Here is a 25385-nt window from a genome sequence, read left to right as displayed (position 1 = left end):
GAATTGTACAAATTAAAAAATGTATGATACAAATTGATTGAGACAAGAATAGGCTGTTCAAAATGACCCGCTTAACTTGGAAAGGTTATAGCAGCATTTGACAGTATGTTTTATTTGATCTAAGAAGTCAGTGAGATATGTGGACAGCTTACTACCTTCTGTGCTGCACCTTTCCCTTGATCCCACTTAGGGGCAATGGTGTGAAACACCAGCTTGCTCTTAAGGTTGCAGCCATCAGTGATGATGACTGCTCCATCAGCAGCACTGCCAGCGGGCCCCTGTTCGTTTATCAGGTCTTGAAGTCGGGGTCCAGCAGCTTTTAAGATGGCATTCGAGACCGCTCCGCTATGAAGTAGCAGGTCTAGACCCACTGTGTTCACAACCACCTGAGTCTGTAACAGACAAATACAAATATTCTATAGATCTTTTAGTTGCACTGCATAGTTAATGTCTGGCTTTAAATGAGTTGTGAATATAATTCAATGACAATTATTAGTGTGTGTCATTTAAGTGCCCAAAGGGTAATCTCTGATACTGTATATCTTGTTTTGATTTAATCTAAATTGAATGAAGAATGAACTAAGACAACTGAGACAAAAGCCAGGAAGAGGGTGCAATAGTGATAGTTTACCGTAGCATCCTGGATGTTCCCTTTCATCAGGATGATTGTCAACCCCTCTTTGGTCTGCACTCTGTCAGAACCATCCCTGCTCTGAATCAGTCTATGCTGGTTCTGTGTCGAGAAAGTTGGATGATTATGCTGCTGAAGACTTTTTCCATGGCTCCCAAACCCCTTCTGATCTGTGTCCTCCATAGCCTGGACCGTCTGGTCATCCTTTTCAACCAGATGGACCACACAGCCTGTCTGTCTCAAGACTTCTTCAACACACATGGCCTCCTTTTCCTGGAAGAACTTCTTTCCGCCAGGCTTGGAGACTCTCAAGATATCAAAGGATGTTGAGGATATGAAGTTTTGAAAAAAGTCCATGCAGTCCTTGACATAAACTCTGATGCCGCTAAGGCAAATGGCCTTATCTTTGAAAGACACTTTTACTGTGTCTTTAACCTTATCGGACCAAGCATTTTTGTTGTGTTCCTCGATGAATTTGACAATGGCCTTAGACTTGACTTCAAGAGTTTCATCAACTGGAGTATTCTGACATAAGTAGTCATCAACTTTTTTCCGGACTGAATCAACAGTTTGCTTATAGCCAGATATTACCACTTGTAGACTTGGATATACACCAGGTGTCCTGATGATGCATTTCTTTGATGGAGTGTTGAAAGCTTTCTCCAAATCAGTGACAAGGTCTTGCCACTCTGACATCTTCAGGACATTAGAGTCTTCAACATCGATGTATTGTGAAATCAAAAGGGTATCTAGTTGGTTTTCTGCTTCGCTCAGAACCTCCTCTGAGACAGCCAGGAGCTGTACTCCCTTTCTTTCTAGTTCTAGTCCTGCATTAATCCCTTGTGAGGTGAAAAGGGTACTGGTAAACTGTTCCTCGTCTCCCTCATTGTTCTTCTGCAGAAACTCAAAGACATAGTTGTCTAATTGCACCATCCTCCGTTTCACTGCCATTCCTCCTTCCATAAACTTCCTGTTAGCACCCAAAACCTCTTGTGTCAAGCCAAATAAGATTACACTCTGATTCTGATGATTGTACGTCATTTTCAGCTCTGGAAATTCACCTGCAATTTTGTCCTGTAGACCGTCTTGCAAAAGTATATGGTAGATAGAGGGCGGCAGTGGGAACTCCTCTGTTATACCCGTCTTCTCCCTCTCAATGCTGTTGGCAATCCTGTCCATGATCCCATTTAATGTTTGTTTGAGCCTATCCACATCTTCTTCCAATCCCACCACTTTCACAATACCTCTAGGCTTATCAGGAACTACAACCACTGCTTCCCCTGACATCTCCTTGTGTATTGCACCTTCATGTGCTTCCCATGCGTTGGCCTGGATCTGGAGCTCCAAGGACTTGAATTTAGACAAGGCTTGAATGAAGACAGCCTTGGCAGTGGTCTTCCACTTGTTGATGTGCTTGGCTTCGACATCCTTCTGCTGGAGTAGAGAAGGCAGAGGGCTTAACTGGACGGTAGGTTGTTGAAAGTCTACTTTGCAGAAGTGATCAGCCATATTCTTGTGGATGGTCTCTGCAACTCCTTGCTTGTCAGAAAGGTATCTCCAAATGGCCTGGTCAATGTTCTCAGTGAAGGCAGCAGGGAGTTTCAATGTGGGTCTATCTTTGCCATACAGGGCCATTCCCAGAGATTCATAAAATGGGAAAACTTTCATCTCTTTATGTTGCTGTTTTAGGATTCTGTCAACAGCTAAAAGACAATAAATATTTGTTAATACATCATTTTCAAATATGCATTTTTCCAAGGCATACTGTATACCAATAATTTACCTTTCGGATCTTGAAAGGTGATGATTGCAGATTGATCCTCTTCAGTCATTATAACGTCTTCCACAACCTCATATTTGTCATAGTGTAAGCTGAGGTGTTCTGAACTAAACTTAGGCGGTATGTTTTCAACTTTCACTTTTGCTGTAACCTCCAGGGGTTTGACTCGTAATTGTTTCTGCATGAACTTTCTGTTCCCGGGGCAGCTTGACATGAAGTGCTCAGTCGCTGCCAAAAAAAGTATACTAGTTGAGATCTTTTCTTCATTTCAATCAATGTACTCAAATCATGTTGAATTATGTTCTGGAGATTTTCTCTTTGAAGTTTGACATACTGTAAATGAAACATTACTGAAACTCAATTAAAAACGGGACATTTTCATGTTAGATAAACAGTAAATCATAACTTTCCAAATATGTATATGACCTACACTGTAAACGGGTTGCTGTGAATTTGACAGTTATTTAAAGGCAGCTCGTGGTAATCTAAATACAGTATCAAAGCATATACTGTGTAATGACACACAGTACAATACCGTAAAATTGACTGTATTATACTGTAAAAAGTTAATGCTACTGTAATTGTAATGAATTATTAAATTCATGAATTCATGAATGCAGTTCATTGAGGGGAGATGGGGTTTGTATTTCACAGTAGGTTGAGTGTTAGGTAATGTTTTTACACGTTACAGCATGTCAATGAATATGTTGTGTTTTATATCACTTGCACTTCTAGAGGCCTTAACAAAGGCTTCCAAACTGGCAGCGACTACAGGGCAAAACAGACCAAAAGGACATGGCAAAATGCTCAACCATTAGAACGACATACGAGTTAAATTGGAACAGCACTCTCACTAACGGGTGTAACAAATATAACCTCTTATAAGGCACTTCTCAAAATAATGAGACGGAAACAACAATACCATGCAATCACTTGTGGTCAAAAGGTTTTTGCCGCTCAAAAAAATATGGTCCAGTTCTGAATTACAGTACCATTTGAAATACAGCAAATTTTTCCCCGCCCACAACATCTTCCCACAGTGCACCATAATTTACAGTAAGCTGCAGTATGGTGCGTTTTACAGTAATTACTGTTGATCATACAGGTGAAATACTGTAAAAACACAAACAAAGAAATAAAACAACATTTGGAGTTATGATAGGGTTCGAAAGTTTTACTAAGCTCATGAGCACTTACAGTGCATTCAGAAAGTATTCAGACATCTTCACTCTTTCCAGATTTGTTACGTTACAGCCTTATTCTATAATTTATTATATAGCTTTTTTCCCCTCATCAATCTACACAATTTAACCCATAATGACAAAACAAGAACAGGTTTTTAGATTTTTTAAAATAACTGAAATATCAAAATGTACATAAGTATTCAGCACCTTTGGCAGCTTTTACAGCCTCGAGTCGTCTTTAGTATGACGGTACAAGCTTGGTACATCTGTATTTGGGGAGTTTCTCCCATTCTTGTCTGCAGATCCTCTCAAGCTCTGTCAGGTTGGGGACCATCAATGTTACAGAAATGTTTTGGTACCGTTCCTCAGATCTGTGCCTGGACATAATCCTGTCTCGGAGCTCTACAGACAATTCCTTTGACATCATGGATTGGTTTTTGCTCTGACATGCACTGTCAACTGCACTGTCAACCTTATATAGACTGGTGTGTGCCTTTCCAAATCATGTCCAATCAATTGAATTTACCACATGTGGACTCCAATCAAGTTGTAGAAACATCTCAAGGATGATCAATGGAAACAGGATGCACCTGAGCTCAATTTAGAGTCACATAGCAAGGTATTTAATAAGGTATTTCTGTTTATTTGTAATAAATTTGCAAAAAAATCTAAAAACTTGTTTTTTTGCTTTGTCATTATTGGGTATTGTGTGTAGATTGATGAGGGGAAAAAATATTTATCCATTTAGAATAAGGCTGTAACGTAACATAATGTGGAAAAGGTGAAGGGGTCTGAATACTATCTGAAAGCACTGTACTGTATAAGGTGTTCCCTTTTTTATTCGTTTACCTTTTGCATTTTGAAAAGTCACAACAGCCAAGCAGGAGTCAGGCAGGATCTCCAGACTGAAGTTCTCTGATGCAGAAGGAGAGTCTTTTAAAATTCTCCACCAGCATCTCCAATAACTCCTGGTCCACACTCTCCTGAATGTTCTCCAACAAGGCTGAGGTGGACCCCTGCTCTTCCTCGTCCGTTGGTGCACTCACACTAACCATCTCCCCCTGAATCTCAGGAGGAGCTGTGTTTCCACCCTGAAGTAAGTCTTTTGGACCAGTAGCAGCTGAGAATGAACAAATTGATTGCTGTAAATGTAAAGGCAAGAAACTCTGCCCAATATAAGAATTGTTGAGAGGGGGGCATACTCTTCCTGTGGAAATTGTCTGTTGTCACAAACTGTGCCAGGAAAAGAGCCTAATTGTCATAATTTCGAAACCCTTTTAACACTAGTTACCGACAACAAAAAACTATTTACCATGATTTCTGTGTTAATATAGAGGAATTAAGAAATAATCTATCTTTTGTAAACTAGTGGTACGCTGCTAAACTGAAAATGTGGACTCAGTAGTAAACTTTGTGATAAAAGCACACAATTTGGCACAGAGGTAAATACAGTCGTGGCCAAAAGTTTTGAGAATGACACAAATATAAATGTTCACAAAGTCTGCTGGCCTCAGTTTGTATGATGGCAATTTGCATATACTCCAGAATGTTATGAAGAGTGATCAGATGAATTGCAATTAATTGCAAAGTCCCTCTTTGCCATGCAAATGAACTGAATCCCCCAAAAACATTTCCACTGCATTTCAGCCCTGCCACAAAAGGACCAGCTGACATCATGTCAGTGATTCTCTCGTTAACACAGGTGTGAGTGTTGACGAGGACAAGGCTGGAGATCCCTCTGTCATGCTGATTGAGTTCAAATAACAGACTGGAAGCTTCAAAAGGAGGGTGGTGCTTGGAATCATTGTTCTTCCTCTGTCAACCATGGTTACCTGCAAGGAAACACGTGCCGTCATCATTGCTTTGCACAAAAAGGGCTTCACAGGCAAGGATATTGCTGCCGGTAAGATTGCACTTAAATCAACCATTTTTCGGATCATCAAGAACTTCAAGGAGAGCGGTTCAATTGTTATGAAGAAGGCTTCAGCACACCCAAGAAAGTCCAGCAAGCGCCAGGACCGTCTCCTAAAGTTGAATCAGTTGCGAGATCTGGGCACCACCAGTACAGAGCTTGCTCGGGAATGGCAGCAGGCAGGTGTGAGTGCATCTGCACGCACAGTGAGGCGAAGACTTTTGGAGGATGGCCTGGTGTCAAGAAGGGCAGCAAAGAAGCAACTTCTCTCCAGGAAAAACATCAGGGACAGACTGATATTCTGCAAAAGGTACAGGGATTGGACTGCTGAGGACTGGGGTAAAGTAATTTTCTCTGATGAATCCCCTTTCCGATTGTTTGGGGCATCCGGATAAAAGCTTGTCCGGAGAAGACAAGGTGAGCGCTACCATCAGTCCTGTGTCATGCCAACAGTAAAACATCCTGAGACCATTCATGTGTGGGGTTGCTTCTCAGCCAAGGGAGTGGGCTCACTCACAATTTTGCCTAAGAACACAGCCATGAATAAAGAATGGTACCAACACATCCTCCGAGAGCAACTTCTCCCAACCATCCAGGAACAGTTTGGTGACGAACAATGCCTTTTCCAGCATGATGGAGCACCTTGCCATAAGGCAAAAGTGATAACTAAGTGGCTCGGGGAACAAAACATCGATATTTTGGGTCCATGGCCAGGAAACTCCCCAGACCTTAATCCCATTGAGAACTTGTGGCCAATCCTCAAGAGGCAGGTGGACAAACAAAACCCCATAAATTCTGACAAACTCCAAGCATTGATTATGCAAGAATGGGCTGTCATCAGTCCGGATGTGGCCCAGAAGTTAATTGACAGCATGCCAGGGCGGATTGCAGAGGTCTTGAGAAAGAATAGTCAACACTGCAAATATTGATTATTTGCATCAACTTCATGTAATTGTCAATAAAAGCCCTTGACACTTATGAAATTCTTGTAATTACACTTCAGTATTCCATAGTAACATCTGACAAAAATATCTAAAGACACTGAAGCAGCAAACTTGTGGAAATTCATATTTGTGTCATTCTCAAAACTTTTGGCCACGACTGCACAGTTGAAGTCGGAACTTTACATACACCTTAGCCAAATACATTTAAACTCAGTTTTTCACAATTCCTGACATTTAATCCTAGTAAAAATCCCCTGTCTTAGGTCAGTTAGGATCACCACTTTATTTTAAAATGTGAAATGTCAGAATAATACTAGAGAGAATGATTTATTTCAACTTTTATTTATTTCATCACATTCCCAGTGGGTCAGAAGTTTACATACACTCAATTAGTATTTAGTACCATTGCATGTAAATTGTTTAACTTGGGTCAAACGTTTCAGTTAGCCTTCCACAAGCTTCCCACAATAAGTTGGTTGAATTTTGGCCCATTCCTCCTGACAGAGCTGGTGTAACTGAGTCAGGTTTGTAGGCCTCTTTGCTCACACGTGCTTTTTCAGTTCTGCCCACAAATCTTTTATAGGATTGAGGTCAGGGCTTTGTGATGGCCACTCCAATACCTTGACTTTGTTGTCCTTAAGCCATTTTTCCACAACTTTGGAAGTATGCTTGTTTTGGAGCAGTGGCTTCTTCCTTGCTGAGCGGCCTTTTGGTTATGTCGATATAGGACTCATTTTACTGTGTTTCCGCCTCCAGCATCTTCACAAAGTCCTTTGCTGTTGTTCTGGGATTGATTTGCACTTTTCGCACCAAAGTACGTTCATCTCTAGGAGACAGAACACGTCTCCTTCCTGAGCGGTATGACAGCTGCGTGGTCCCATGGTGTGTATACTTGTGTACTATTGTTTGTACAGATGAACGTGGTACCTTCAGGTGTTTGGAAATTGCTCCCAAGGATGAACCAGACTTGTGGAGGTCGACAATGTTTTTTCTGAGGTCTTGGCTGATTTCTTTTGATTTTCCCATGATGTCAAGCAAAGAGGTACTGAGTTTGAAGGTAGGCCTTGAAATACATACACAGGTACACCTCCAATTGACTCAAATTATGTCAATTAGCTTATCAGAAGCTTCTAAAGCCATGACATCATTTTCTGGAATTTTCCAAGCTGTTTAAAGGCACAGTCAACTTAGTGTATGTAAACCTCTGACCCACTGGAATTGTGATACAGTGATTTATAAGTGAAATAATCTGTCTGTAAACAATTGTTGGGAAAATTACTTGTGTCATGCACAAAGTAGATGTCCTAACTGACTTGCCAAAACTATAGTTTGTTAATTTCGCCTACTGTTCTGACTTGGTCGTGCACATGTAGCCTATAACCTGTCTTTGAGACATGTAATCATTGAATACTGTAAGAGCTTTCATTGTCTGCTTATATGCCCCTTTATTTATCCTACGGTTCTGACTTGGTGTACAGGGAGAACACTGTAAGAACGACACATGTTCTGAATTCTGTCGCTGTACATTTCAAAAGTGCTAAACAAATAGTTACATTGACTACGTCCGTCCTAGCACGCTCATTAATGTCTTAATCGAAATTATGGATTGTTTCTTATCCGCTTGTTGTCCCCTTATGCCATAGTTTGTACTTCTCAATTGTCAGTAGAAACCACATTTGTTTAAGCAAGCCAGCCATATCAGATATGTTTTTTTAAAGGCAGTAAATGAGGCTGAATGAACTGTTTTGCTGCCAGACAAGGCTCCGCTGATAGCCAGATGTAGCAGTGGTAAGGTGTTGGGACTGCTGTTCGGACTCTGAGGTTGGGACAGCTTTATGTAGGCCCTAACAGTTTGTGGGCACCGTTTGTCACCATTATAGTGCAATTAATGTATTGTTTAATGTTGTGTAGTGGCTTTGCTGGCATGCATCCCACTTTCTTTCTTTTGCACCACCAAGATTTACATGCTAAAATTGCCACTGCTCCCCTCTATTTTCTGGCTCCCTTTCCTCCGATCCTTTTCTTAACTCCCTTTACTTTCCTTGTTTCCTTGCTCCCTTTCCTTCCCTAGCTTCCTTTCCCCTCCTCCGTTCCTACTTCTGTTTCCTTTCCTCCATTCCTAGCTTCCTTTCCTTGTTTCCATTCCTTGTGAAAGGAATTTCCTTTCATTTCCTCGATTCCTAGACTAATTTCCCCCTTTCCCAGCTCTCTTTCCTAGGAAAGGAGGAAAGAAAATGGAGCTAAGAGAGGAGGAGAGGAAAATAAGCTAATTAAGGAAAGAGAGCAAGAATAGGAAGAAATGAAGCTAGGAAAGGAAGAAAGGAAAGGGAGCTAGGAAAATAAAATAGGGAAAGGGGTCTAGGAAAAGACGGAAAAGAAGCTCAAAGGATAGGAGGAAAGGAAATGAGCTGGGAAAGTCGAGGAGAAAAGGGAGCTAGGAAAGGGAAGATAGCTCGGAAAGGAGGAAAGAGAGCTAGGAAATAAGGAAAGGAAGCTCAGAAAGGATAGGAGGAAAGGGGGCTAGGAAAGGAAATTAGAAACGGAGCTAGGAAAGGAAAGATAACTAAGAAAGGAGGAAAGATAACTAAGAAAAGGAGGAAAGGGAGCTAGGCAGGGAGGAAAGGAAGTTAAGAAAGAAAAGGAAGCAAGAAAAAAAAAAAAAGAATTCCTCCCTATTAATTTCCTTAATTCCTCCCTATTAACCCCGAAATCATGGTAAACTGTGTGTTTTTGTCAGAAAATAGTCCTAAAATTTCAGAAAGATCAAGAAAAGGTTAAGAAATTACAACATTTATGACCCCTTGGTGTCAAAATTGACCCTTGTTGGCGCTTTTAGGCTTTGACATGGACTCTTTGACACGTTTCTCTGTGAACATTTATATTTTTGAAAGCGAAAAAACGAAAACGAAAAACCAAACCAGGAATTTTTTTTACCAAGAAAACAGAATTCAGGAAAATCCCAAACTGAATTTTGGAAAAATGAAGAAACTAGGAAAAAGTAGGAAAGAGAGCTAGGAAAGTAAAAAAGGAAAGGGAGCTAGGAAAGGAGGAAAGAAAGCTAGGAAAGGAAAGAAGGAAAGAGCTAGGAAAGAAAATAAGGAAAGGGATATAGGGAAGGAGAAAAGGGGCGGCAGGTAGCCTAGTTGTTAGAGCGTTGAACTATTAATCGAAAGGTTGCTAGATCGAATCCCCGAGCTGACAAGGTAAAAATCTGTCGTTCTGCCATTGAACAAGGCAGTTAACCCACAGTTCATAGGCCGTCATTGTAAATAAGAATTTGTTCTGAATTGACTTGCCTAGTAAAAGAAATATAGGAGATAAGGTAAGGAGGAAGCTAGGGAAGAAAAGGGAGCTAGGTTAGGAGGAAACCAATATAGGAATTGAGGAAGTAGGAAAGGGATCTCGGTACAGAGGAAAGGGTTCTTGGAAAGAAAAGGAGGAGTTAACATGTATGTATGTGGTAGGGAATAACTATGGCCTGTAGGTTAGTGACCAACCATCTGCTGTGGGCCTGCAGCTGGACTAGATCAGTTACAGTACAAGTGGCTCAACAGCACCCTGGCTATTTTACAGGAATTGTTTACAATAATCATGAAACAGTGTATGATAAAAATGATTGTGCAATCCGGTTTCCGAGCTGGTCATGGGTGCACCTCAGCCAAGGTACTAAACGATATCATAACCGCCATCGATAAAAGACAGTACTGTGCAGCCGTCTTCATCGACCTGGCCAAGGCTTTCGACTCTGTCAATCACTGTATTCTTTTTTTTCTATTGTGTAATTGACTGTACGCTTGTTTATTACGTGTGTAACTGTAACGGCAGTCCTCCTCCTCTTCTACCGAAAAGGAGGAGTATTGATCGAACCAAGGCGCAGCGTAGTGAAATGACAATTTATTAAAGAAAACACGAACTTGACTAAACTAACAAAACAATAAACGGTGTAGACAAACCTAGACGACGAACTTACATAAAACAAGAAGAACGCACGAATAGGAAACATAGGCTACACAAAACGAACAAACCGTAAACAGTCCCGCGTGGTGTACAGACACAGACACGGAAGACAATCACCCACAACGAACACTGTGACAACGCCTACCTAAATATGACTCTTAATTAGAGGAACGCCAAACACCTGCCTCTAATTAAGAGCCATACCAGGCAACCCAAAACCAACACAGAAACAGAAAACATAGAATGCCCACCCAACCTCACGTCCTGACCAACTAACACATACAACAAACTAACAGAAATAGGTCAGGAACGTGACATAACCCCCCCCATAAGGTGCGAACTCCGGGCGCACCAGCACAAAGTCTAGGGGAGGGTCTGGGTGGGCATCTGACCACGGTGGTGGCTCAGGCTCCGGGCGAGGTCCCCACCCCACCATAATCAATCCTAGCCTCCCTCTCCCCCTACAAATGTCCACCCTCAATTTACCCCCACAAAATCCTCTTAGTAACATAAATGACAGGGACAGCACCGGGACAGAGAGATTGATCAAGACAGAGGGATAGCACCAGACAGAGGGATAGATAAGAATAAAGAGGTAGATCAAGATAGAGAGGGAGATCATGATAGAGGGGCAACTCCGGACTGAAAGGCAGCTCCGGACAGAGAGACAGCTCTGGACTGAGGGGCAGTTCTGGGTATATAGCCGTTGCTGGCTGAAGGGCAGCTCATGGCTGACTGACGAATCTGGACGCTCATGGCAGGCTGACGGCTCTCGACGCTCATGGCAGGCTGACGGCTCTCGACGCTCATGGCTGGCTGACGGCTCTCGACGCTCATGGCTGGCTGACGGCTCTCGACGCTCATGGCTGGCTGACGGCTCTCGACGCTCATGGCTGGCTGACGGCTCTCGACGCTCATGGCTGGCTGACGGCTCTCGACGCTCATGGCTGGCTGACGGCTCTCGACGCTCATGGCTGGCTGACGGCTCTCGACGCTCATGGCTGGCTGACGGCTCTCGACGCTCATGGCTGGCTGACGGCTCTGGCGGATCCTGTCTGGTTGGCGGCTCTGGCGGATCCTGTCTGGTTGGCGGCTCTGGCGGATCCTGTCTGGTTGGCGGCTCTGGCGGATCCTGTCTGGTTGGCGGCTCTGGCGGATCCTGTCTGGCGGGCGGCTCTAGCGGCTCCTGTCTGGCGGGCGGCTCTAGCGGCTCCTGTCTGGCGGGCGGCTCTGTAGGCTCATGGCAGACGGGCGGCTTTGCAGGCTCATGGCAGACGGGCGGCTTTGCAGGCTCATGGCAGACGGGCGGCTTTGCAGGCTCATTGCAGACGGATGGCTCAGACGGCGCTGGGGAGACGGATGGCTCAGATGGCGCTGGTGAGACGGATGGCTCAGATGGCGCTGGTGAGACGGATGGCTCTGGCCAGATAAGGCGCACAGTAGACCTGGTGCGTGGTGCCGGAACTGGAGGCACCGGGCTAAGGATACGCACCTTCATACTAGTGTGGGGAGCAGGGACAGGGCACACTGTACTCTCAAAGCCCACTCTATACCTGGTGCGTGGTACCGGCACTGGTGACACCGGGCTGAGGACAAGCACATCAGGATTAGTAGGGGGAGAAGAAACAGTGTGTACAGGGCTCTGGAGACGCACAGGAGGCTTAGTGCGTGGTGCCGGAACTGGAGGCACCGAACTGGATACACGCACTACAGGGAGAGTGCGTGGAGGAGGAACAGGGCTCAGGAGACGCACTGGTAGCCTAGTGCGTAGTGTAGGCACTGTAGGTACTAGGCTGGGGCGGGGAGGTGGCGCCGGAAATACCGGACCGTGGAGGCGTACTGGCACTCTTGAGCATTGAGCCTGCCCAACCTTACCTGGTTGAATACTCCCGGTCGCCCGACCAGTGCGGGGAGGTGGAATAACCCGCACCGGCCTATGTAGGCGAACCGGGGAAACCATGCGTAAGGCAGGTGCCATGTATGCCGGCCCGAGGAGACGCACTGGAGACCAGACGCGTTGAGCCGGCCTCATGACACCTGGCTCAATACCCAATCTAGCCCTACCAGTGCGGGGAGGTGGAATAACCCGCACTGGGCTATGCACTCGTACAGGAGACACCGTGCGCTCTACTGCGTAACACGGCGCCTGCCCGTACTCCCGCTCTCCACGGTAAGCCTGGGAAGTGGGCGCAGGTCTCCTACCTGCCCTTGGCCCACTACCTCTTAGCCCCCCCCCAAGAAATTTTTGGGTGTTACTCACGGGCTTTTTGGGCTTCCGTGCCAGACGCGTTCCCTCATAACTCCGGTTCCTCTCTCTCTTTTCCTCCACTCTCCGAGCTGCCTCCAGCTGTTCCCATGGACGGTGATTCACTTTAGCCCATGGTCCTTCTCCGTTAAATATTTGCTCCCAACTCCACAAGTCCTGTATACTTCCCCGTTGCTCCAAATTACGCTGCTTGGTTCTGGATTCTTGGTGGGTGATTCTGTAACGGCAGTCCTCCTCCTCTTCTACCGAAAAGGAGGAGTATTGATCGAACCAAGGCGCAGCGTAGTGAAATGACATAATTTATTAAAGAAAACACGAACTTGACTAAACTAACAAAACAATAAACGGTGTAGACAAACCTAGACGACGAACTTACATAAAACAAGAAGAACGCACGAATAGGAAACATAGGCTACACAAAACGAACAAACCGTAAACAGTCCCGCGTGGTGTACAGACACAGACACGGAAGACAATCACCCACAACGAACACTGTGACAACGCCTACCTAAATATGACTCTTAATTAGAGGAACGCCAAACACCTGCCTCTAATTAAGAGCCATACCAGGCAACCCAAAACCAACACAGAAACAGAAAACATAGAATGCCCACCCAACCTCACGTCCTGACCAACTAACACATACAACAAACTAACAGAAATAGGTCAGGAACGTGACAGTAACTCTGTGTTGTTGTTTGTGTCGCACTGCTTTGCTTTATCTTGGCCAGGTCGCAGTTGTAAATGAGAACTTGTTCTCAACTAGTTTACCTGGTTAAATAAAGGTGAAATAAATAAAAAATATGAAAAATTACAAGATATTGAACACAAAACATTCCTTTCACAAACATTGGACCTGGTCCATGAATCATGAGCAACATACATTTGTGCGTAGGCCGTATGTTGAGCATAGAGTTGTTAGTACAGCTTTACAGACATATTTCCATCACTACCAAAACAACCCCTCCCACATAGACCACAATTGAATTTAACCCACTTACCAGTATTTGGTTTGCCTGAGTTAACAGCAGATGGTGTTTCCTAAACATAAAAAAACTTGTGTTATTACTATTTTTCTTGTTTTTTGTATTTTACTATTTAATGGAGAGATGTTTCGTTTTTTTTTGTTGTTGATAGAATCACCTACAGAGCATTGACCAAACTACTCTTTCTTAAAACACATGTACCATTAGGGACAGATAGAAATGTACTGGGGGAGGGGTGATCCAAAATAGGGGAGGGTTGTGTGTTTTTTTTACTGGGCACAAGGGAGGGTAGTGTATGTTTTCCCTGGTTAATATTTGCTTTTCTGCTTGTATTTTTTCTATGAACAATGACTTGAGTTACAGTGCATTCAGAAAGTATTCAGGACACCTTGACCTTTCCACATTTTGTTATGTTACAGCCTTATTCTAAAATTGATTAAATTGTTTTTCCCCCCTCATCAATCTACACACAATACTCCATAATGACAAAAAAGCAAAAACATTTTTGGGGAATTTTTTGCTAAAAAAATAAAATAAAACTGAAATATCACATTTACATATATATTCAGACCCTTTACTCAGTACTTTGTTGAAGCACCTTTGGCAGCGTTTACAGCCTCGATGTAACGCACGTCGTCGGAAGGAGACCAAGGTGCAGCGTGGTACGTGTTCATGCCTCTTTATTAAAAAAACGAACACCAAACAAAACAACAAAAGAACAACGAATGTAACGTCTTGAAGGCTACACAGAGCTAACAAAAACAACATCCACAACCTAAGGTGGCAAAACAGGTTGCCTAAGTATGATTCCCAATCAGAGACAACGATAGACAGCTGTCCCTGATTGAGAACCATACCCGGCCAAAACATAGAAACACAAAATCATAGAAATAAAGAACATAGAATGCCCACCCAAATCACACCCTGACCAAACCAAATAGAGACATAAAAAAGGCTCTAAGGTCAGGGCGTGACACTCGAGTCTTCTTGGGTATGACGCTACAAGCTTGGCACACCTGTATTTGGGGAGTTTCTCCCATTCTTCTCTGCAAATCCTTTCAGGTTGGATGGGGAGCATGGCTGCACAGGTATTTTCAGGTACCTCCAGAGATGTTTGATCGGGTTCAAGTTCGAGCTCTGGCTCTGGCTGGGCCAATCAAGGACATTCTGTGTGCTTAGGGTCGTTGTCCTGTTGGAAGGTGAACCTTCACCCCAGTCGGAGGTGCTGAGCGCGCAGGTTTTCATCAAGGATCTCTCTGTACTTTGCTCCATTCATCTTTCCCTTGATCCTGACTAGTCTCCCAGTCCCTGTCGCTGAAAAACATCCCCACAGCATGATGCTGCCACAAACATGCTTAACCGTTGGGATGGTGCCAGGTTTCTTCTAGGCGTGACTCTTGGCTATCAGGCCAAAGAGTTCAATCTTTGTTTCATCAGACCAGAGAATCTTGTTTCTCATGTTCTGAGAGTCCTTTAGGTGCCTTTTGGGAAACTCCAAGCGGGCTGTCATGTGCCTTTTACTGATGAGTGGCTTCCCTCTGGCCACTCTACCATAAAGGCCTAATTGGTGGAGTACTGCAGAGATGGATGTCCTTCTGGAAGGTTCTCCCATCTCCACAGAGGAACTCTGGAGCTCTGTCAGAGTGACCATCTGGTTTTTGATCACCTCCCTGACCAAGGCCCTTCTCCCCCGATTGCTCAGTTTGGCCAGGCGGCCAGCTCTAGGAAGAGTCTTGGTGGTTCCAAACTTCTTCCATTTAAGAATGATGGAGGCCACTGTGTTCTTGGGGACCTTCAATGCTGAAGAAATGTTTTGATACCCTTCCACAGATCTGTGCCTCGAAAACAATCCTGTCTCTGGGTTTTTGCTCTGACATGCACTGTCAACTGTGGGACCTTATATAGACAGGACAGTGCTTATCCAAATCATGTCCAATCAATTGAATTTACCACAGGTGGACTCTAATCAAGTTGTAGAAACATGATGCACCTGAGCTCAATTTCGAGTCTCATAGCAAAGGGTCTGAATACTTATTAAGGTATTTCTGTTTTTATTTTTAATACATTTGCAAATATTTCTAAAAACCTGTTTTTGCTTTTGTCATTATGGGGTATTGGGTGTAGATTGATGAGAAACAAAATTGATTTAATCAATTTTAGAATATGGCTGTAACGTAACAAAATGTGGAAAAAGAGAAGGGGTCTGAATACTTTCCAATGCACTGTACTTTTTGTATTTCCCTGATAAAGTTTAGAAGTGTTTGTGATGGTTAGGTTTGGTGTGATGTGGCTATTATTAATGTTTACATACTGCAGGCCTATGATATGAAGTCAGTGCGTCCTGGCGCTCCAACTGACTCTGACAGTTGAGTTGAGTTGAGGAAGACTGTTTCAGGCCTACCAGAGTTACTCCTATAATATAACAATATAATGCTTACCTTTATACAAATTATTCTGATAGAACATTAACAAATTAGCCTCCTTCTGTATTGCTGTATCTGTATAGCAGACGCAGTAGCCATCTGACATAAAGAAATGCATGTTGGTGTCGTAGCATGCCACCGGCATATCTCTCTCTCTATCTCTCTGGGGTTAGGCCTAAGCTTCTCTTCATTGTATATTCAATTCATATTCAATTATTTAAAAAATTATATCATACAGTGGACAACTGAACCTATAGGCCTATGCATACAATGCCACTGATACGTTTAGTGTTAAAATCTCTGACAGCTGGAGTCTTATCTCCCTCTCTAACTTTAAGCATAAGCTGTCGGAGCAGCTTACCAATCACTGTACCTGTACACAGCCAATCTGTAAATAGCACACCCGACTACCTCATCCCCATATTATTATTTTGCACCCCAGTATCGCTCTTTTGCACCCCACTATCTCTACTTGCACATCATCAACTGCACATATATCACACCAGTATTAATGCTAAGTTGTAATTATTTTCGCCTCTATGGTCTATCTATTGCCTACCTCCCTACTCTTCTACATTTGCACACACTGTACATAGATTCTTTCTATTTTTCTTTTCTTTTGTGTTATTGACTGTACGTTTGTTTATGTGTAACTGTGTTGTTGTTTTTGTCGCACTGCTTTGCTTTATCTTGGCCAGGTCGCAGTTGTAAATGAAAACTGCGTGAAATAAAAATAAAGGTGAAATAAAAAATAAAAAATATGGATGTCCGTTAAATTTCTCAAATGTCCGGTAAAATAAATCTTCCCTGTCATGTTGTCCGGGGCCAAATTTTCCCAAAGGAAACTCTGAAATGGTATATTGTTTTATGAAGATTTTTGAATATTCGCATTAAAATCTGTCGTCAATTGGATGGAAACCTAACTATAGACACCCTGAAGACTCTGGCAAGTGTGCTAGTCCAGTGTCACTTTGATTATGACTGCACATCACGATTTACCAGCAGCCCCAAACATCTAAACAATAAGCTACCAGCCAAACAAGCTTGTAAGAATTGTACTTAAACTCCCCCCTCATACTCATCTGGAGGTTGAGCATTGTTTCTTCTCTATCTATGTAATTGTATATGTATTTCTGTAAACAATAGCTACCACAATAGAAATAAGTCCCCGACTTTATTGTGCAATACCGGTGACTTTAAAAATCTTTGTGCACATATGTATTTTATAACTGACAAATAAAATCAATCAATCAATCCAAACTGCAGCAGCCAATTGATGAATGGAAAGTGACATCTGTTACAAAACACCAAAAACTTAATGACATTCGGACATTGCCAAGCCTCCTACAAGGCAGGGAGAAATGTATTTTCTGTTTGTCGAGATTGATTGTGGTGTTGAAAATGCAAACCATTGAAGTGCCCGAAGTTGGCATGCTTTGTTTATTGGTTGTGTATTGGCACAGATATCTGTTGGTGGAAAATGAGTTGCATATATTTTATGTAATTATAAATATGGCATCAAAAAGTTGAAAATCTGATTTCCCCCTATCTGATCATTGTCTGCAGCGTAATGAAACAGGCAGGGAGATTGTGACATCGTCTGTGCCATAAAAGCATCCTGAAGTGGAAAAGTCGATATCTACGTTTATAAACACAGGGTCACTACAGTTATTATTATTTTTGGCCGTAAACATTCTTTTGAGTTAATTCTATGAGAGGGGAGGGTGTTCAGTTTATTTGACAGTGCAAGGGGAGGGTCATGTGAAAATATTTTTTTGTTTTGGGGGGTGCACTTTTTTTTATGACACCTTGAGTTGGACCAGCCCCTACTCCCCAGAAAATGTTGATCTGTCCCTCAAAATCATGGTACTGTATATACGATTTTGGAAAAAAGACACCAACAGTGTCTTAAGGCTGTAAAAGAATCATGATTGGACATTTTAAGGGACCACTGACCTGTGAACTTGTGACCCCATCTGGTGGCAGTCGAACAGTCAGTTTCAGCACTCCTTGATCCAACTTGATCTCATGCACTTGCTTCCCAAGAACCTTCTGCCTGGCTGTGCATGGGACAGAAAATACACAATCTTACCAATTTATAAAGCTCCAAAGTTTGAAACCAGCAACTGAAATCGCAGCCATGAGAATTTTTTCAGACAACAGTATTCCTATTCTCTATACTTGACCTTGGGTATCACTTTATTTGTATATTACCAAACAGGTGCTTTGTAGGTGTTCAGGAAATAATCATCTAACTGACAGCAACATTTCAACTAACTAGCCACTAACCCTGACCAGGGAACTGTCATTGCTTTTCAACGTCATATTAATCATCTCCAGCACCATCACCTCCAACATCAACATGTGTAAACAACATCAACATGTGTAAACAACATCAACATGTGTAAACAACATCAACATGTGTAAACAGAGGGCCTCCCGGGTGGCGCAGTGGTCTAGGGCACTGCATCGCAGTGCTAACTGCGCCACCAGAGTCTCTGGGTTCGCGCCCAGGCTCTGTCGCAGCCGGCCGCGACCGGGAGGTCCGTGGGGCGACGCACAATTGGGCTAGCGTCGTCCGGGTTAGGGTGGGTTTGGCCGGTAGGGATATCCTTGTCTCATCGCGCTCCAGCGACTCCTGTGGCGGGCCGGGCGCAGTGCGCGCTAACCAAGGGGGCCAGGTGCACGGTGTTTCCTCCGACACATTGGTGCGGCTGGCTTCCGGGTTGGAGGCGCGCTGTGTTAAAGAAGCAGTGCGGCTTGGTTGGGTTGTGCTTCGGAGGACGCATGGCTTTCGACCTTCGTCTCTCCCGAGCCCGTACGGGAGTTGTAGCGATGAGACAAGATAGTAATTACTAGCGATTGGATACCACGAAAATTGGGGAGAAAAAGGGGATAAAATAAAATATATATATATTTTTTTAAACATGTGTAAACAGCAGGTTTCTATTTATTGCAGTCAAAAAGATAATAGAAGATACATGTTACCAATGACAGAAACACTGCCATATTCTAGTGTGCATCATGTCATTGTAATACTGGAGTGGGCTAAATCATGGTCAGAGTGTTTCTTGGTAGTCTTAAAAAAATCTATTTCGAAAACAGAAGTATACACCTCACACACATGGTTAAACACCTGTACCATGTCAGATATAGAGTTGAAATGTATACCATTTTGAGTTTGCGTCCCAATATGACTCTATATACTGTACATCACAGACGACTGAGATATAACAAAACCCTTTCACTTTTTTTTTTTTTTTTTACTATTTGCTACATTGTAGAATTATCATGTAGTAACCAAAAAAGTGTTAAACAAATCAAAATCTATTTTAGATTTTAGATTCTTCAAAGTAGCTACCCTTTGCCTTGATGACAGCTTTGCACACTCTTGGCATTCTCTCAACCAGCTTCAACTGTAATGCTTTTCCAACAGTCTTGAAGGAGTTCCCACATATGCTGAGCACTTGATGGCTGCTTTTCCTTCACTCTGCAGTCCAACTCATCCCAAACCATCTCAACTGTGTTGAGGTTGGGTGATTGTGGATGCCAGGTCATCTGATGCAGCACTCCATCACTCTCCTTCTTGGTCAAATAGCCCTTACACAGTCTGGAGGTGTGTTGGGTCATTATCCTATTGAAAAACAAATGATAGTCCCACTAAGCGCAAACCAGATGAGATGGCATATCGCTGCAGAATGCTGTGGTAGCCATGCTGGTTAAGTGTGCTTTGAATTGTAAATAAATCACTGACAGTATCAGCTGCAAAGCACCATCACACCTCCTCCTCCATGCTTCATGGTGGGAACCACACATGCGGAGATCGTCCGTTCATCTACTCTGCATCTCACAAAGACGCGGCGGTTGGACCCAAAAAATCTCAAATTTGGACTCATCAGACCGGTCTAATGTCCATTGCTTGTGTTTCTTGGCCCAAGCAGTCTCTTCTTCTTATTGGTGTCCTTTAGAAGTGGTTTCTTTGCAGCAATTCGACCATGAAGGCCTGAATCACGCAGTCTCCTCTGAACAGTTGATGTTGAGATGTGTCTGTTACTTGAACTGCAAAAGGGCAGCAATCTAAGGCTGGTAACTCTAATGAACTTATCCTCTGCAGGAGAGGTAACTCTGGGTCTTCCTTTCCTGTGGTGGTCCTCATGAGAGCAGTTTCATCATAGCGCTTGATGGTTTTTGTGACTGCACTTGAAGAAACTTTCAAAGTTCTTGAAATTTTCAGGATTGACTTACCTTCAGGTCTTAAAGTAATGATGGACTGTCGTTTCTCTTTGCTTATTTGAGCTATTCTTGCCATAATATGGACTTGGTCTATTACCAAATAGGGCTATGTTCTTTATACCCCATCTAACTTGTCACAACACAACTGATTGGATCAAACACATTAGGACAGAAAGAAATTCCACAAATTAACTTTTAACAAGGCACACCTGTTAATTGTAATGCATTCCAGGTGACTACCTCATGAAGCTGGTTGAGAGAATGCCAAGTGTGTGCAAAGCTGTCTTCAAGGCAAAGGGTGGCTACTTTGAAGAATCTAGAATATACACTTTTTTGGTTACTTAATAATTCCATATGTGTTAATTCATGTAGAAAATAGTCAAAATAAAGAACAACCTTGGAATGAGTAGGTGTGTCCAAACTTTTGACTGGTACTGTATATATATATATATAAAGGCCAAACTCTTGAGGCCGAAGAGGGTGCTTTTGGTAGTTGACTGCAGGAATGGCAAAGGTTACTTTAGTTAGAACATTGGGGGCATAAAGTAATAAAAAGCAGATATACACTGAGTGTACAAAACATTAAAAACATCTTCCTAATATTGAGTTGCCCCCAACAGCCTCAATTCCTCGGGAAATGGAGTCTACAAGGTGTCGAAAGCGTTCCACAGGGATGCTGGCGCATGTTGACCCCAATGCTTCCCACAGTTGTGTCAAGTTGGCTGGATGTCCTTTGGGTGGTGGACCATTCTTGATGCACACAAAAAAGTTATAACAATAGATTGTGTAGTGGTCTTTATAGGACAATGTAATTATTTATTCAACAGCAAATATTGTAGCCTACAATAATTTACAGAAAACATATTCAACCTGACATGATTTAATATTTTTCCATGTAAATTGCAGAATTCAAATGTGCTTTTGTTGAATCTTCAATCTTCATATGTGAAACTATTTTATACAGTGGGTGGTTTGGAATTCCCATTGTTAGAGCCTATCCTGCCCATAATATACTAGGCAACACACACGTGGCCAGTACATTCATAAGAAGTACCATTGTTTACGTCGTTACCTAGCAACACACTACTACTACTACTACTACTACTGAACTACTGCTACTACTACTAATACATCTGCCCATCCATGCAACGTATAAACTTGATCTCCACTGTAAAAAGCATCTGGACCAGTGGAGGCTGCTGAGGGGAAGGACAGTTCAAATGGAATGGCATCAAACCGTGTGTTTGATGCATTTGATACCATTCAAACAATTCAGCTCCAGCCATTACCACGAGCCCGTCCTCCCCAATTAAGGTGCAACCAACCTCCTGTGATCTAGACATTATCTCTGACATTTGCAACATTGTTACAATATTGCAATTCGATCTCCACTGTAAAATGTATTAACGTGTCTGGACGAGACAAACGGGCATATTTTCTCTGCCAGTCGAAATAATGAATCAGCATCATTTTCAAGGATATATAGCCTACAAATAAAAAACATTTTTTACTGAAAATTCAGAGAAAAATATGTAAAACTAAACGATTTTTTGCAACTAAACACAATGTGGAATGTCTGAAAGTATCTTCACATAATTAGCTTACATTTGACCTTTCCGTTGGGACAAATTAAATGAAATAAGGGTTGTTAATTCATAATAGTGTATCTTATAAACAGCCGTCTGCTTTTGATTTCAATATGCACATAACCTCATCTGGTGTGGATCATATGATTTGAATCATCTATACATCAAAGTTACCCTAGTAAGAACATTGGGGGCAGAAAGTAAGAAAAAGTAGACATAGATGTTTACTGCAGGGTGTGGTGAAATCTTTCAACTTTCACTTTACTTCTGACTAGCTTCACTAGAATAAACTGTGGCTGCTGTTCAGAATTCTCTGGAAGCCTCTTCCTGTTGGCAATCAGTCTGAAGCTTGTGAGGGATTCTCTACATTACATACAGTCTCTGCTCATTCAGCTGCCCAGAGAACAGGTTACTCTGCTGAATTTGAGTGATGAATGGAGAAATAGTGCTTGTTTAAAGGCCCAGTGCAGTGAAAAACATGAATTACCTGTGTTTTATATACATTTCCACGCTATGAGGTTGGAATAATACTGGCCCCTAAGACTTAAACAAATGTTTACAGATGCACCATTGAGAGAATCCTGTCCGGCTGTATCCCCGCCTGGTACTGCAACTGCAATGTCCGCGATCACAGGGCTCTCCAGAGGGTGGTGCGGTCTGCCCAACGCATCACCGGTGGCGCACTTCCTGCCCTCCAGGACATCTACAGCACCCGGTGTTACAGGAAGACCAAAAAGATCATCAAGGACCTCAGCCACCCGATCCACAGCCTGTTCAGCCCGCTACCTTCCAGAAGGCGAGGTCAGTACAGGTGCATCAAAGCTGGGACCAAGAGACTGCAAAACAGCTTCCATCTCAAAGCCATCAGACTGTTAAACAGTAACCACTAGCCGGCCTCTGCCCAGTACCCTCCCCTGAACTTTAGACACTGTGAATAGCTGTCTACCACCCGGTTACTCAACCCTGCACCTTAGAGGCTGTTGCCCTATGTGCATAGACATGGAACACTGGTCACTTTAATAATGTTTGCATACTGTTCTACCCACTTCGTATGAATATACTGTATTCTAGTCAGGGCCTATCCAATAGCTGCACAAATACTATTCTATCCTACGTATTCTTCAGATATACCACATATTCTATCCATATACTGTCCATAAGGTCTTTACATCCCATCATATATACGCTACCGTTCAAAAGTTTGGGGTCACTTAGAAATTTATTGTTTTGAAAGAAAAGCACATTTTTTGTCCATTAAAATAACTAAATGACTATTGGAGCTGGAAACGGCAGATTTTTTAAAATGGAATATCTACATAGGCGTACAGAGGCCCATTATCAGCAACCATCACTCCTGTGTTCCAATGCACGTTGTGTTAGCTAATCCAAGTTTATCATTTTAAAAGGCTAGTTGATCATTAGAAAACCCTTTTGCAATTATGTTAGCACCACTGAAAACTGTTGTACTGATTAAAGAAGCAATAAAACTGTCCTTCTTTTGACTAGTTGAGTGTCTGGAGCACCAGCATTTGTGGGTTCAATTACAGGCTCAAAATGGCCAGAAACAAAGACCTTTCATCTGAAACCCGTCAGTCTATTCTTGTTCTGAGAAATGAAGGCTATTCCATGCAAGAGATTGCCAAGAAACTGAAGTTCTCGTACAACGCTGTGTACTACTCCCTTCACAGAACAGCGCAAACAGGCTCTAACCAGAATAGAAAGAGAAGTGGGAGGCCCCGGTGCACAACTGAGCAAGAGGACAAGTACATTAGAGTGTCTAGTTTGAGAAACAGATGCCTAACAAGTCCTCAACTGGCAGCTTCATTAAATAGATTAGTGATTTAATCTAAAGAAACATTGAAAATCTAATAGTCAAATCAAAACATTAGCCAGTCGAGCATAGCACGTCAACACTGTTACCCATTGATAGACAGGCTAGAAATGTTTTAACGTACATTTTTCGGGTGAAGCTTGATTTCAATTGCCCCTCCCGGTGCACATAACAAGCATCCATTCCTTCTGTCACAAGGGAATTCATGGCTGATTTAAGATTAAATCGTCAACCCTGTTACGGTCAACACTGTTACGGTCAACCCTGTTACTTTATTTGACACATAATAAGGAGTAGTTTATTCTTGAGGTGGGGAAACATGTTTTTTCTTTTAGTTGAACATGTGTTCTTTATGACAATGTGAAAGTGTGAAATAAAAACATTTCGGGGACCAAGTTACACTACCCAAAAGGTACTCAATTGGTGGACCGACCCAATTATCATAGGCAAAGCCTACAATAATTTACAGAAAACATATTCAAAACAAAATATTTTTTCCCATTTAAATTATGTCCAGAAAATACACATTTCAGAACCATGTGGCTCCAAATGTGTTAATTGCGTAACTCAAATGTCCTTTTGATTTAACATGGGATGTGAAATTGACGCTTCAATCTTTATATGTGAAAAAACAAAAGTAACATTTTCCAAAATCATGTGTTTTTCAATGTGAAATGTCTGAAAGTGGCTTCACATCTTTAGTTTACATTTGACCCTTCCATTAGGACAATGAAAATAAATGAGGGTTGTTATTTCATAATAGTGTATCTTATAAACAGCCTTATGCCCTTGATTTCAATATGCACATTAACCTGTATAATTTGTGGAAAAACAAGTGCTTTTATAAAACTTACCCTCCTCTGTCCGGAACCGCACAACTGCTCTTTGTCCATTTGAGACTTCAACTAGACAATCACCACCGTTGGACTTTTTACTCTGGAAATATTTGATCAACTTGTTTTGTACTTTGGGGACATCAGGGTTTCCTAGCTCAACAAGCAGAGTGAATGAGTATGCTTCTGCCATTGCTGCTGGCCATCAATGACTGAACAAGTCTGTAGGCTGCTGTAGAGATAGACAGCATATTCACTGCAGGGTGAGGCATGTTCTTTCTGGTTTCACTTTTGCTTATGCTTCATGAAAAAAAGATATTATTTGAACCCCGATTTTTTTTTACCAAGTTACACTACCCAAAACGTACTCAACTGGTGGAACGACCCAATTATCATAGGCATAGCCTACAATAATTTACATAAAACATATTCAAAACTAAATATATTTTTTCATTTAAATGATGTACAGAAAATACACATTTCAGAAAATCATGTGGCTCCAAATGTGTTAATTGCGTAACTCTAGTGTCCTTTTGATTTAACATGGGATGTGAAGTTGACGCTTCAATCTTTATATGTGAAAAAACAAAAGTACAATTTTCCAAAATCATGTGTTTTTCAATGTGAAATGTCTGAAAGTGGCTTCACGTCTTTAGTTTACATTTGACCCTTCCATTAGGACAATGAAAATAAATGAGGGTTGTTATTTCATAATAGTGTATCTTATAAACAGCCTTATGCCTTTGATTTCAATATGCACATCAGCCTGTATAATTTGTGGAAAAACAAGTGAACTTTTATAAAACTTACCCTCCTCTG

General features: G+C 42.3%; 1 protein-coding gene across 1 annotated transcript; it reads right to left on the bottom strand.

Annotated features, from left to right (window-relative positions):
• Positions 1-119: 119 nt before the first annotated feature.
• Positions 120-24840, bottom strand: LOC120053236 (protein mono-ADP-ribosyltransferase PARP14-like). The gene is made up of 8 exons (XM_039000385.1): positions 24588-24840; positions 18040-18143; positions 13676-13715; positions 4575-4715; positions 4445-4510; positions 2415-2639; positions 632-2334; positions 120-392 (listed from the first exon to the last, which is right to left on the bottom strand). Exons 1-8 carry the CDS (start codon positions 24757-24759, stop codon positions 120-122), a joined length of 2724 nt encoding a protein of 907 aa, XP_038856313.1. The 5' UTR covers positions 24760-24840.
• Positions 24841-25385: the final 545 nt, after the last annotated feature.

The sequence above is a fragment of the Salvelinus namaycush genome, chromosome 1 (genome assembly GCF_016432855.1).
Source record: "Salvelinus namaycush isolate Seneca chromosome 1, SaNama_1.0, whole genome shotgun sequence".
Taxonomy (NCBI): Eukaryota; Metazoa; Chordata; class Actinopteri; order Salmoniformes; family Salmonidae; genus Salvelinus; species Salvelinus namaycush.
Note: the sequence above shows the minus strand (reverse complement) of the source record. Positions and strands in the feature narration are given on the sequence as shown.